General features: G+C 41.3%; 1 protein-coding gene across 1 annotated transcript in view; it reads left to right on the top strand.

Moving 5' to 3' along the window:
- LOC126249384 (ly6/PLAUR domain-containing protein 6B-like) overlaps positions 1-14,763 on the top strand; it is a 397,877-nt gene that overhangs the window by 342,741 nt on the left and 40,373 nt on the right. Inside the window, exon 4 of the mRNA XM_049951036.1 lies at positions 8,434-8,564. Within this exon, the coding sequence (XP_049806993.1) occupies positions 8,434-8,564 (131 nt within the window). The remainder of the gene's footprint in view (positions 1-8,433; positions 8,565-14,763) is intronic.

Below are 14,763 nucleotides of genomic sequence, written 5' to 3'. Positions count from 1 at the left end.
ATAATCTGTGGAATACTTACAATAAATAAAGTCGACTATAACTCTTCCGTACCAACCTGAGACGAAATCAAATTCGAACTATTTACATAATCTACAGCGTATGATATATTTTTCTAGATCATTCAGCATCGTATGTGAATAGTATCTGCGAAATGTGTTACTAATCGAGTTAGTAGTAATGAAATTATAAATCGAAACGTCATATATAATACTACAGTTTCTCGCGAATTTCACTATTTTATGTCATATCTCCCGAAGTTTGTGTCGTAGAATTATAAATTTTTGTAGGTTTATTCAGTGGCCTATGCCGATACTGTCTGGAAAATGTGATGCGAATAGATTTGGTAGTAGAAAAGTAATAAATTAAAACGTCATGCTTCATGCAGCACTTTTAATGCACGAACAGCGGGAATGTAGTAAGCGATAAACTGTTTTCCTCATCGTCATTTTCTGGGAGCTGTCACCAAGAAAAGTTTTGTGAAGATTTTAAATTATGTGTAAAGTTTGTTGCAAGTCACTAAGTTCTCTCAGTTTCAAATACTGGATAACTAAAGTAAGGGTATACGCACTTAGAGGGCTACATTACATTTCATTAATACTTGTTCCATAGATAATGAATTCGACGTTTCGTAATGATGTGGAACGTGTCAGTTTAACATAAGTTTTCATTACACAATATAATTTTTTTCCAGTTACTACTTCATATCTAAAAATTCGTCTATTGAATAAAAGGAGTTGTTATTCAGAAATTCTTTTAATCTCTCTTAAGTGTTGGTTGGCTATCTGTCAGAATTTTAATGCTATTTGCAAATGCCCAGAGACTTTTGTGGCAGCATAATTCACCTCTTTCTCTGCCAAAGTCAGATTTAACCCAGAATACTGAAGATTATGCTTTCTTCTAGTTTTGTAGCTATGCACTTCGCTATTATTTTTCAATTAGAATAGGTTGTTAGTAACAAATTTCATAAGTGAATATATGTATTGAAAAGGTATTGTGATTAACCCGAGTTCCTTAAATAAATGTCTGCAAGGTGATCTTGGGAGGGCTCCAACTATTACTCTGATTATACGATTTTGTGCAATGAATACTTTTTCTCTTAGTGATGAATTACCCCAAAATATGATGCCATATGAAGGCAGTGAATAAAAACAGGCGTAGTAGGCTAATTTAGTGAAATGTTTATCAGAAAATCACCCAAATAGCATACGTAACTGAACCTAACCGTTTCAGCAGATCATAAATTTATTTCTTACAATTCAATTTCTCATCATTGCACACACCCAGAAATTTTGAATATTCTGCCTTAGCAAAAGACTTCTGTTCAAAGTATATATTTATACATGGTATTATACCATTTACTGTACATAACTGTGTATACCGTGTTTTCTCAAAAACTGGTGAGAGTCCATTTACCGAGAACCACTTAATAATTTTCTGAAAGACATTGTTTACAATTTCCTCAGTTAATTTTTGTTTGTTGGGTGTGATTACTATACTTGCATCATCAGCAAAAAGAACTAGATTTTCATCTTCATGAATATACATTGGCAAGTCATAATATACAGGGTGTCCCAGCTATCTTGTCCACTCAAAATATCTCTGGAACAATAACAGCTATTGGAAAACGACTTTCACCGGTATCAATGTAGGGCTGGGGCCCATGAATGTACATATTTGGAAACATTCTAAAACGAAAGCATATGTGTTTTTTAACACAAACTTATGTTTTTTTTTAATGGACCTCCTATATTTTTTCTCCAGCAATCCATAGCATGACAAAGCACATACACAATGGCGTTGATTGCATCGCAATATTCCCATTACATCCCGAGATATTGAGACGCGAAGTTGACGCTTGAAACACCCGACATGCGCTGCTAGTGCACGTCCTGAGGCTCAGGCGTGAACCCCATGCTGCCCGTAATCGCGAAGTGATTGACATGTGTAATCACACCTCCGTACTTATCAAGAGGGACACTTACTTGTCAATCACATCGCGATTACGGGCAGCATGGGGTTCACGCCTGGGCCTCAGTATGTGCGCTAGCAGCGCATGTCTGGTGTTTCAAGCGTCAACTTCGCGTCTCAATATCTCGGGATGTAATGGGAATATTGCGATGCAATCAACGCCATTGTGTATGTGCTTTGTCATGCTATGGATTGCTGAAGAAAAAATATAGGAGGTTCATTTAAAAAAACATAAGTTTGTGTTAAAAAAACACATATGCTTTCGTTTTAGAATGTTCCCAAATATGTACATTCATGGGCCCCAGCACTACATTGATACCGGTGAAAGTCGTTTTCCAATAGCTGTTATTGTTCCAGAGATATTTTGGGTGGACAAGATAGCTGGGACACCCTGTATATTAAGAACAATAAGAACCCAGGACTGAACCCTATGGGACACCATTCCCGACACCTCCCCAGTTAGAGGACTATACTGATTTTTGCAGAGTATCTTACTGTTGATTTCAAACTTCTGCATTCTTTCAGTTAAACATGAATTAAACCATTTACGCGCTACCCCACTCATACCACAATACTTAAGCTTATCTAGAAAAAGTTCATGATTCACACAGTCAAAAACCATTGAGAGATCACAAAATATCCCAGTGGGTGATGTTCAGTTATTCAGATCATTTAATATTTGATCGGTGAAAGCATGTATAGCATTTTATGATGTTAAGCCTTTCTGAGAACTAAACTGACATTTTGTTAGTACTTCATTTTTACAGATATGTGACTCTATTCTTGAATACACTGATTATTCAAGAATTTTGGATAAAGCTGTCAGACGTGAGATTGGGAGGTAGTTGTTAGCATCAGACCTATCCCCTTTCTTATACAATAGTATATTTCAATCTATGTGGAGAAATGTCCTGTTTCAGTGAGCTGCTGCGTATGTGGCTGAGAATCCTACGTTGCTTTTTCATCGAACCCTCACGTCTTTGATAGGTAGACGGTTCTTACTCCCACAACAATTTTTTCCAGCCAGTAAGTGATATGCACACCAAGTTTGGTTGACATCGGCTCAGTGGTTTAGGAGGAGATGTGGAACATACGTACAACGTACTGGGTGTAACAAAAATGTAGGGCACAAATTGCAGGACACATTCCTCATACGTAGACAAAGAAATTAAAAGGTGTACAGCTTTGCTTCCGCCGTTTGCCGATAGGTGGCGACATCGGTAAATAGCAGTCGAAAGAAACAGATCGCAGACATCAGGCAGTTAGCTTGGAGTTCGGTCAACATAACCACATTCAAACATTAGTCGATTTGTGTCTGCACCTTAAAGTTTTACTTGATTGAAAATTTCATTTTGCGAGCCTAATTCTCGTTATTTGCGGGAGGTGTTGCTGTTTTGTTTCAATATGAAGAAAACACTGGCTGAGTCTCATCGAATGCTCTCAAGTACGCATGGTAAGGACGCTATTAGTGAAAGAACGTGTCGTGTGTGGTTTCAAAACTTCAAGAACGGTGATTTTATCGTCGTAGACCGGCATAGTGGTGGAACAGAGAACGTTTTCGAAGATGCAGAATTGAAGACATTGCTGAGTGAAGACTCGCGTCAAACTCAAGAAGAATTGGCACGATTAGTGGAAGTGACACAGCAAGTCATTTTAAAACTTCTCAAGCCTATGGGCATGATTCAGTAAGAAGGAACTTGGGTCCCGTGTGAGCTGAAACCAAGAGACGTTGAACGCAGTTAGTGTGTTTCTAAACAGTTGCTTCAGAGGCAAAAACGGAAGGGATTTCTGCACCGCATTGTGACCGGGGACGAAAAATGGGTTCATTATGATAACCCTAAACGCAAAAAATTTTGGGAATACCCCGACCATGCTTCCACTTCGACGGCCAAACCGAATATTCACGGCTCCCAGATCATGCTCCGCATTTAGTGGGGCCAGCTCGGCGTCGTGTACTATGAGGAGTTAAAACCAAGTGAAATAATCACAGGTGCTCGTTATCGAACGCAATTAATGCGTTTGAGCAGAGCATTAAAAGATAAACGGCCGCAATACGGCAAGAGGCACGATAAAATGATTTTGCAGCATGACAACGATGATACAACTCATTGGTCAACGAGATCAGATTGTAAATTTTCACAATTGGCTACTATGGGTGAGATCAATCCTGACGCAACTGCTGAAGCAAGTCATAAACAAATATTTTCTGTCTCTGGTTGGGTCCGCAGCTCGTGGTTGTGCGGTAGCGTTCTCGTTTCCCGCGCCCGGGTTCGCGGGTTCGATTCCCGGCGGGGTCAGGGATTTTCTCTGCCTCGTGATGACTGGGTGTTGTGTGATGTCCTTAGGTTAGTTAGGTTTAAGTAGTTCAAAGTTCTAGGGGACTGATGACCATAGATGTTAAGTCCCATAGTGCTCAGAGCCATTTTTTTCTATGGTTGGGCCGGAATTGTTGGTGACTGCTAGGGCTTCACTTTCTTCCATCCAGGCTCAATGGACAAAGTAATTTTGTAGAGAATGTATCACCTGACCTGTTAGTAGATGTACCTTTAGCTGTGCGACAAAGCACGTACTTCGTGCACGATGGAGCCCCTCCTCACTTTACCGTTAATGTTCGTTGGCTTCTAAATAACAGATACGGTGACAGAAGGACAGATAGAGATGGACCGTTTGCCTGGCCTTCACGCTTCTCGCACCTAAACAACCGGACTTTTATTTCTGGGAACATATGAAAGCTCTTGTGTACGGAATCCCAGTACAAGATGTTCAGAGTGCCCATGCCCGTATTATGGAAGGCTGCGAAATCACACGCAATACTCCAGGGATATACAGGGTGATTCAAAAAGAATACCACAACTTTAAAAATGTGTATTTAATGAAAGAAACATAATATAACCTTCTGTTATACATCATTACAAAGAGTATTTAAAAAGGTTTTTTTTCACTCAAAAACAAGTTCAGAGATGTTCAATATGGCCCCCTCCAGACACACGAGCAATATCAACCCGATACTCCAACTCGTTCCACACTCTCTGTAGCATATCAGGCGTAACAGTTTGCATAGCTGCTGTTATTTCTCGTTTCAAATCATCAATGGTGGCTGGTCGATTCACTTCTGCCGTACTCAATAACACAAAAAGCTTTCTGTTGAGCAGTCGCCATCTTAGCATCAACTGACGCTGACCCCTAGTCAACAGCGCCTCAAGCGAACAAATGTACAACTAAATGAAACTTTATAGCTCCCTTAATTCGCCGACAGATAGTGCTTAGCTCTGCCTTTTGTCGTTGCAGAGTTTTAAATTCCTAAAGTTGTGGTATTCTTTTTGAATCACCCTGTATTAGTCTTTCGAGGTCCACTATGATGGGGAGTTTATGTATGTGTCTTTGCCCATGGAGCGCATATTGAACATCTCCTATGAGAAAGAATTGCATGTGGTATGTTAGTGCGTTCTGTTCGTGTGTGTTTTCCATGATTAATGAGTTGGAGAAAATGAGTTGTAACATGGAAACAAAGCGGTTAGAGACCCATGTTTATATAACATAGTTTCTTCGTCTACATTTTTGTAATATCCTGTATATGGATTCATCCATTTTATTATATGCATGAATATCTACGTCTATACTCCGGATGATGTATCTGGTACACTATCATTTCCCACCACCCTGTTCCATTTGCGAATGGTGAATGGGAAGCGGTCGTGTGAGCTCTGATTTCTCTACTTTTCTCCTCATAGTCATTCCGTGAGACGTGTGTGTTAGTAATTAATATGTTGCCGACTTTTCTCGGGAATAACACTCTCGGTATTTTATCAGTAAAGCTTTACGTGACGCACAACGCCGCTCTTGTAGCGTCTGCCATAGGAGTTCCTCGAACATCTCTGAACCGGTCCCGCGGTCACTCGTAAATTAACGCGTGACCAAATGCGGCGCTCCTGGTTGGATTTTCTCTGTCCCTCGTATTAGTCCAACCTAGTAATGGGGCCAGACTGAAAACAGTGCTCAAGAATCGGGCGAACGTGTGTTTGCTAAGCCACTCCTTTCGTCGATGAACTACATTCGCTTTAAACTCTTTATGTCTGGCATGTGTTTTCATACGATTAGTTTTACGTGATCTTTCCACTTTAGATTTCTCCTAATGGTTTCTCCTAGGTATTTTATTGCTGTTTCTGATTTATGTCTGATCGTGTAATCGAGTAGTAATGGATCTCGTAGAATATTTATGCGCAATACAATACATATATTTTTACATACAGGTTCATCTGCCTGTCCCTGCACCATAAATCTTCTGCGTTTCTTCCTGCAGTTAATGCAGTCTTCTGTATTGTAACACTCTTATAGGCAATGCAGTGGTCCTGGAACAACCACGCGCACTTTCCGACGTTGTTCACTTGATCATTTGCACACATTGTAAAGAATAAGGTCGTTATCATCCTCCATTGGGATACTCACAAAATTACTTTTACATCTGCCTACAACGTTACATTCAGAACGATGTGTTGAGTACTACCTACTTGGAATTCCTGAATCCAGCCACTAATCTGCTTCGATGCTTGGTAAACTCGTATTTTGTTCAGTGAACGATACTACGGATCTATGCGGAATGCCTTCCGGAACTAACCGAACACAGCACCAACCTGGGCTCTGCTGTCTACGGCATTCTAGATTTAATAAACGAACATAGCGAGCTAAATTACAAGTTGTTTTTTATAATGGAGCTATTCGTTCTGCAAAAGGATCATAATATTTTATCATAAAACGTTATGCAAAATTCCACAACACAATACGAGGATTACTTGTGCGTTTTTTCTATTCGCTTGGTACTATTCGTTGCTTCAGCGCCCTACGATAAACTGCTGCTACAAAAGGAGCAAATTATTTCTCGTAAGTTCTGGGATTTCTTATCAGTATCTCTCCAGGTCTCCATGCCTTCCCACTCTTAAACGATTTCACTTGATTTCTTATTCCACAATCACTTGTCTCAGTGGTCACTAAGCGACCTAACAGATGATTTCGATTCGCTTATTGAGTTTACTTGCAACCAAAACCTCTTGATAGATGTGGTCAGGTCGGTTAACAAAAGTTTACTTTTGAATTCATTGATCGGTTCTCGATATGCTCTTCTTATGCTCATTTCTACTTCGTTTAGCTTTTGTTAATAACCAAGGCTTATATATCTGATGAAGCTCTGTTTGCTTTCTATCATGGTTACTGAATCACCGTCAGTATTTCCCATGCCAAGTAATGTTACCCGGCACATAGTAGCGTAAAGCGTATTGAACAACGCGTTTGAATTTTATCCATGTTTGCGCTGAACTTGATGGTGACCACACATATAATCTACATTTTTTTGTGTCACTCTTGTTAAGAAAACTTATTTCTATGCATTTGCTAACAATCCACGTATCAAGTGTAACCATTGATAGTATAACAGCTTTATGACAGCATTTCCTCTTTACTGTGTTAACTTATTAGAGAACTTCGGGTCTATCAGTTATTGGAAGATCTAAAAGTTGCACTTACGACTCAATTCCCTAACATCTCGAAGCATTTTTCAGCAGAAAACATTCACAAAAATCTCACATGTATCCCTATTTCTGGTACCAGTTTTAGTATCGTGACTATAGCTGTCAAATTTAAATCTTCCCCTGTAATATCATAATCATGGAAGTTGCCTATGAACATTTCATTAAGTAATACTCCTGTAACAGATGGTCTATGAAACTATCTCATGGTAATGAAACTGACTGTGTACTGGTGTAGTCTGCCTTGTTGCCAGATCTCCCAATCAAGAAGACCCCTCCCCATCTCATCCCTCCCACTCCCACCCTCCTCTTCTTCCCAAGAGCAACTGTATGAGGTATAAATGGCGAGATATTCAGAGGGGCACTATCCTACTGGTCAAGAAATTTTGTGCAGCCTGCATTGTGTTATTGACTTGCTCAATTTGTGAGGCTCATTCACTTGAATAAACCATCCAATTTTTCTGAAATTATGATCATTTGTTTATCTGTACATGTACCTCACACCTACCGATTTCCATCCAATTTTCCTGCATGGGCGTCTGTTTTTTTTCACTACATTATATTACTGGAACATACACTATTTTTGCACCCTCAGCCATAGTCTGGCCGAATGACTGTTGGAAACTGGGATTTCCGTTGGCACAATCTCTGCACAGATCTATAAACATTAGGTGGTCCGTACTCTCTTTTGATTCCAGCAGCACTGCGCCAACTCACTCCTCTCATAGCACAATGATGTGCAATTTCACAGGATCCCATGATTCAAGCTTTGTGGGAACCCAGATTTTCTGTCAATGCCATGTTAACGTTTACGTGACATGTGTCACATCATTTGCATATAGCCTTCATTACAAACCGTTCAAGATTGAAGTATATACTGTAACATTGTGTGTGTTCGTCAGTCTGTAGATGTGAACTGCTTCATGGCCTAAATCTGTGTTCCAGGGGACGAATTCTGCCACACACTTCACGTAATGGATTCACATGGAGAGAGTGTTGTCGTCAACAAGAAGTGCGCCAACGGAACCGAGTGCACGCCCCAGAGGGTCGGCTGTGTCGTGATCGACGCGCAGAGGGTAAGGCTACGCAATCGATTATTTCTGTTCTCATAAGGCAGCAAAAAGATTGAATACTACTTGAGAGAGCTGATTAAAAACCCAGAGGCCAAGCTATTTAGAAGAGAAGCATGTCTGTCCTGACAGACAACCTTTTGACTTTAGAAAGTGTTGATATTTTGGTGGACTCTTATGAATAAATGAATGTTAGCATATACGAAAAAAATGTAGCGGTATCTTAATACCGATTTTGGTAATAAGTCTCCTCGTTTTCATATGTTTTTGTTTACCTTTAAGTGGTATTGACTGAGAAAGGCAGGTATAAGGCACGAACACGTGAACAATAAATGTGAAGTGATTCTGAAGAGCTGAAATAGGTACTATACGCTGAGGTAACAAAAGTCATGGGATACTTCCTAATATCGTGTCGGACATCCTTTTGCCCAGAGTAGTGCCGAAACTCGACGTGGAATGGGCTCAACATGCCATAATTGCGAAAGTGTTGCCGCTGCAGGATTTTGTGCACGAATTGGACTCTCGATTATGTTCCATAAATATTGGATGGGATTCATATAGGGCTATCTGGGTGGTCAAATCATTCCCTTCAATTGTCTATAACGTTCTTCAAATAAATCGCGAACAATTGTGGTCCGGTGATACGGAGTGTTGCCATCCATAAAAATGCCATCGTTGTTTCGGAACATGAAGTCCATGAATGGCTGCAAATGGTCTACAAGTAACTGATGATAACGATTTCCGGTCAATGACCGTTTCAGCTGGACCAGAGGATCCAGTCTATTCCATGTAAACACGGCCCACACCATTATTGAGTCACCACCAGCTTGCACAGTCCCTTGCTCACACCTTGGCTCCATGGCTTCGTGGGGTCTGCGCCACACTCAAACTCTACCGTCAGCTCTTACCAACTGAAATCGGGACTCATCTGAGCGGGCCACGGTTTTTCAGTCGTCTAGGGTCTACCCGATATGGTTACGAGCCCAGGAGAGGCGCTGCAAGCGATGTCGTCCTGTTAGCAAAGGCACTTTCGTAGGTCGTCTGCTGTCATAGACCATTAACGCCATATTTCGCCGCACTGTCCTAAAGAATACGTTCGTCGTACGTCCCGAATTGATTTCTGCTGTTATTTTACGCGTTGTTGCTTGGCTGTTAGCACTGACAACTTTACGCAAATGCGGCTGCTCTCGGCCGTTAACTGAAAGCCGTCGACCACTGCGTTGGCGATGGTGAGAGGTAATACCCAAAATTTGATATTATCGGCACTCTTGACACTGTGAGCCTCAAATCTCAAAATACTGAATTTCCTAACGGTTTCCGAAATGAAATGTCCCATGCGTCTAACTCCAATTACTATTCCGCATTCAAGGTCTGTTACTTCTCGTCGTGAGGCCATAATCACGTCGGACACCTTTTCATATGATTCACTTGAGTAAAAAAGACATCTCCACCAATGTACTGCCCTTCTGCCGTTTTATACCTCGTGTACGCGATAGTACCGCCATCTGTACTTGAGCATTTCGCTATCCCATTACTCTTATAGGTTCCAGTGCTGAGCCATCCAATGAAAATGGGATTGGAGCTTCCCGCAAATACAATTTTCAAAAGAACGCAAATGTTGGTGGTTTGCTCCGGAATTACGATAAACTAGAAGTATGTTTTTATACGTCCAAAAGCATAAACACGAACGAAAAATCAATATGATTTGCTAGCTACATGCGCTGTCGTTCGCCTAATTTCATCCCATGTAATTATTTCACACTTGAGGATGCTACCACTACTGTCTTAAACTGTATCCCGCTGAAAAGAGTGGTCTCAAGTGAATTCCGACACACCTGTACCCTGCCATTGCCCGTATTAGTATTTTCTGTGACGTATAAACCTGTACTGTGTTTGATGAATGATCGGTAATGCTGAACCAGAACTAATCTCCATACATCATGATGGGCTATTATCAGAGGTAGCAGCATGTTATGTCAGCTTCAGCAGCCCATGTTTTATGCATTCCTCAATTTGAACACTGTTTTCCATAAATCATGCAAAAATCTCGAAATTAACTATTCAAAACTTTATATGTTATATGTGAGCTAAAAAGTTTCACTTCTTAAATGAAACAAAATAACACTTTTCCGGGTAATTGTTTTATGTAAGAACTTAGAACATGTCTTGCGTATACAATACAAATATGTCAGTTTAGTATGCCTCAAATAACGGTAGACGGATTGAGATTTCGCGATGACAGTCCAGCAAACAAAGTTGGATTGACAAGATTTGAGATCTATCTTCAAGTATATGCAAGTTCAAGAAAAAAGTGTGACACAATCCCATGAGTCAAACAAACCTGTTATTATTCGCTCTGCCGTTATTTGTATACGGTCAGTATCGCTTGTTTCTAACATCTTTCATTAGTATCATACAATTCAGCAATATTCTAGGATAGGTCACACGAATGTTTTGTAAGAAATCTCTTTAGTAGACTCACCACATAGCAATGAACTGAAGTCTGCCACCCACCTTACCAATCACTGAGCATATGTGGTCATTCCATTCCATTTTATATCCCCCCAAATTGCGGCTCTCACTGATTCTAACAGTGAATCACTAATATTTTATTCTCAGGCTATTACATTTTCTTGTTTGGTGAGATGCAAAATTTTACAGTTCTGAGAAGTTAAAGCAAATTACCAAACTTGGATCACTTTGAAAGCTTAATAATTTGTCTTAGGACAGGGACGACCAAGAACTCGGCACGTGAGCTGGGGTCTGGATAACAGGCTCTCTCACACGGTTGCACGCTTGTCCCGCTACCACGCCACACTTTCTTGAGTGTGAGGGCCTCGCGGAGTGGCAGCGCGGTTTGAGGCGCCATGCGCAGACTGCATAGCCCCTCCCGCCAGAGGTTCGGGTACTGCCTTGGGCATGTGTGCATGTGTGTGTCTTATTCTTCGCGTAAGTTAGCTGAAGTGAGTTTAAGTCGTGCGTAAGTTTAGGGACCAATGACCTCAGCAGTTTGGTCCCTTAGGAATTCACACACATTTGAACATGTTTTGAGTACGAGGAGGGAAGGGGGGGGGGGGTGAAGAATTGCAAATCCGATCCATTTAAATGTCAATGCTGTCGATTTGTATATGACTTAGCCTTATATCTCACATTTCTTAACGACATAGATCTCAAACAAAACAAATTTTCGGTATTTGGTGAGTAGTAGGGCAATCTTCGCACCAAAACACGTTGCATTGTTGCCAAATTTATTCAAGATGGTGACGATGACGTCATACAAGATGGCGGCATGTAGACTTGCCAACATCATATGACATCATCCAAGATGGCGGATTTTGGCGGGAGAATAGTCCAATTGTGCTTCGTCCACTAACCTAACCTCAACAAAAAATGGCGGGAAGTTTGAATTTTGGCGGGAAAATAGCCCAATTGTACTACGTCCACTAACCTAAGCCTCCAGAAGGAAAAATGGGGGGAAGTTTGAAATCCAACAGGATAATGCATGCAAAGACCGTACTTGTCTTTTTATTATTATTGATTATCATTCATTAACATTCATTATTATTTATAATTATTTATTATCATTTATTATTATTTATTATCATTTATTATAATTTATTATTATCGACCTGCCTCCACTAGAAAATTCCCTACAAATTCAAATTCCAACACGATAATGGCTGCAAAACGTTACTTTTGTTTATTATTATTCATTATTATTTATTAACATTCATTATCATGCAATGTCATTTATTACCATTCATTATCATTTATTATCATTCATAATCATTTATTATTACTATTATTATTATTTATTATTATAGGCCTACATCCACTAGAAAATTGCGCCAAAGTCAAATTCCAACACGAGAATATCTCGAAAACTGTATTTCTATGTATTATTATCATTTATTATTTATTCAAGATGTCCGATTTTCTCGGCGAGAAAGCCATTTTCCTTACATCCATAGCAAAAATCTATCACAGGTTCCAATCCCAACACCATAACTGATCACACATACGAACTTCCTCCCTCACTTATCTTTTTTCACTGGTAACCTATCATAATCGCGTCAAATAATAAACTGCTCTTATAGTAACGTAATTCATGTCCTTTGATTTTGCTGTGGGGGAAGGCACTGAATACTTTATTTCAAGCAGTACGGTCATCACTTGTTCTCCAACACAGTCAGCACACACATCTTTGATATCACAGTGCAGTCACCACGACGTCTGTGCTCCAACTGAATTAGTTCAAATCCTCGCCACCCCCTGGCCAGCGCCCGGAGACACTGCCTACGCCTGTCACATGAGGCAGCCGGCCACTAGCGCGGGGGGCGAGCCCAGCGATCGCTCCCACGTCGTAAACATGTTTTCGCTGGAGACGCTGGAACTTGTCGAGTTTGACGTCTCAGTGGCCCCTTGTCCGCTCACCATGTGTATTCGTCGCCTCCGCACATTTCCCGCCAAAATTGTATGCATCAGAGCTGAATCACACAACAGTCGTCCATTTGCTGCCACACTTTTGGCACCACGTTCAAACCTGTCGATGCCGACCGCTCGCCGTCCACCACGTGTCCCAGTGCGAGCGAGAGTTCAGTGCTACCCTTCTGGCGGCAAAGTTTGCTAAGCGGTAGAATCCGCCATGACTATATAACAGCACCTTTGGACTGCACTACAACGCCCGCTAATTGACTCACTCCTGCGCGCGCGTAATAACTGTACAATCGCTGCACCGCCGCCCCCCGTCTTACGTCACACACCCTCCATCCACGCGACGGACATAGCCTTCTGTAAATACCTGGAAAATGACTCTTTATTTCAGACATTACAGACAAGCAGGTGTGTCCCAACTTACTTCTCCCTGCTCACACAGCGAAACTCCAGAGTGCAGCTGACGTACACGCGGCCGGCTGAGCCCGCTCCATTGGCAGCTCCCTGGCCAGCTGACGTCAAGCGACCAGCGGTGACCACACAGCCCCACGGCCAGCGCGCCACGTAGGCAGCAAGTGGCGTCTCAGAGTCCGACTACATAAACATCTTTCCGCGACCACGAGCACTTAACGCTGGACACGATGGAACCTGTCGACCGCATGCTGGACAAAGGATACCTTTGGCGCCAGAGTTGGACCGACAGTGGAATCCACCATGACCGTATAACAGCGCGTTTGCTCGTCGCGAGAACGCTCGCTAATTCACTCTCACCACCCCGCTATATTAAATAATTGAATTTACAATTTCATATACGTATGCAAACGTGTTCAACTCCCTAATTTCAACTACTTTTCGAGGACCAGACCGCCACCTCCTCCTCCTAGGAACCAGCGCCAAGTTTGAAATCTGCCAATAAACAAAGCTCACTTGTGCTTCCGCCACCAACCTAAGAAAATTGTTTCAAACTACGTCACCAGCACGCAACCTCTTCCTACACGTTTCTGGTAAACGGACTCACCCTGCACGAGGTCCATGGATGGAGGAACTAATTTACTTTATTTAGGAATGGAGTATATGTATCACACTGGCATCTCCCACATCATACAGACCTGCATAACACTCCTACATAACTCATTTATAATGTTCTAGACACACGCTTGCTAATTGTAAACAGTTAAAAATAACTCATAGCACAGCCTACAGACATGCGAACCTCTCGTAAATAATGCAAAACATTTACCTCCAAATAGCCAAACAACTGCTAATTTTCGTAAATAATTTCAGTGTGTAGGCTGATGGAAGGAGGAACAAGTGTACTTTATTTATTTGCGACATATCTTTTTGAAACTTTTACTTCTCATAGGTTTCGATATGTAACGCTCACATAAGGCAGTTTCTGAACTCCAGTAGTGCACTACACTTGGAAACACAACCACACCCATCAAGATACAAATTCCAATCCAGACCTGTAACTCCTCTGCAGATAAATTTGTCCAGTTATTTGTCTACGCACTCACATTCTGTCTGACCAGATTGCCGCTATTGCGCAAAAACAGCTCAGACTGCGCTGTGCTGCTCGGGGAAGTAAGGAAGGGATGCACTCTATTTATTTGGAGCCCTTTTATTTAGTCGTGGAGTATATTTGTCACAAAACACCCACACTGATCTGACTGTGGTCATGTGACACAGTCCACAAACACGTAAACAGCTCCTAATTTCACCACACATTATCAAACAGCCCTTAAATAATGCAGTAAACAATATCGGCAGA

This window comes from Schistocerca nitens, chromosome 3, assembly GCF_023898315.1.
Source record: "Schistocerca nitens isolate TAMUIC-IGC-003100 chromosome 3, iqSchNite1.1, whole genome shotgun sequence".
Lineage (NCBI taxonomy): Eukaryota > Metazoa > Arthropoda > Insecta > Orthoptera > Acrididae > Schistocerca > Schistocerca nitens.
Note: the sequence above shows the minus strand (reverse complement) of the source record. Positions and strands in the feature narration are given on the sequence as shown.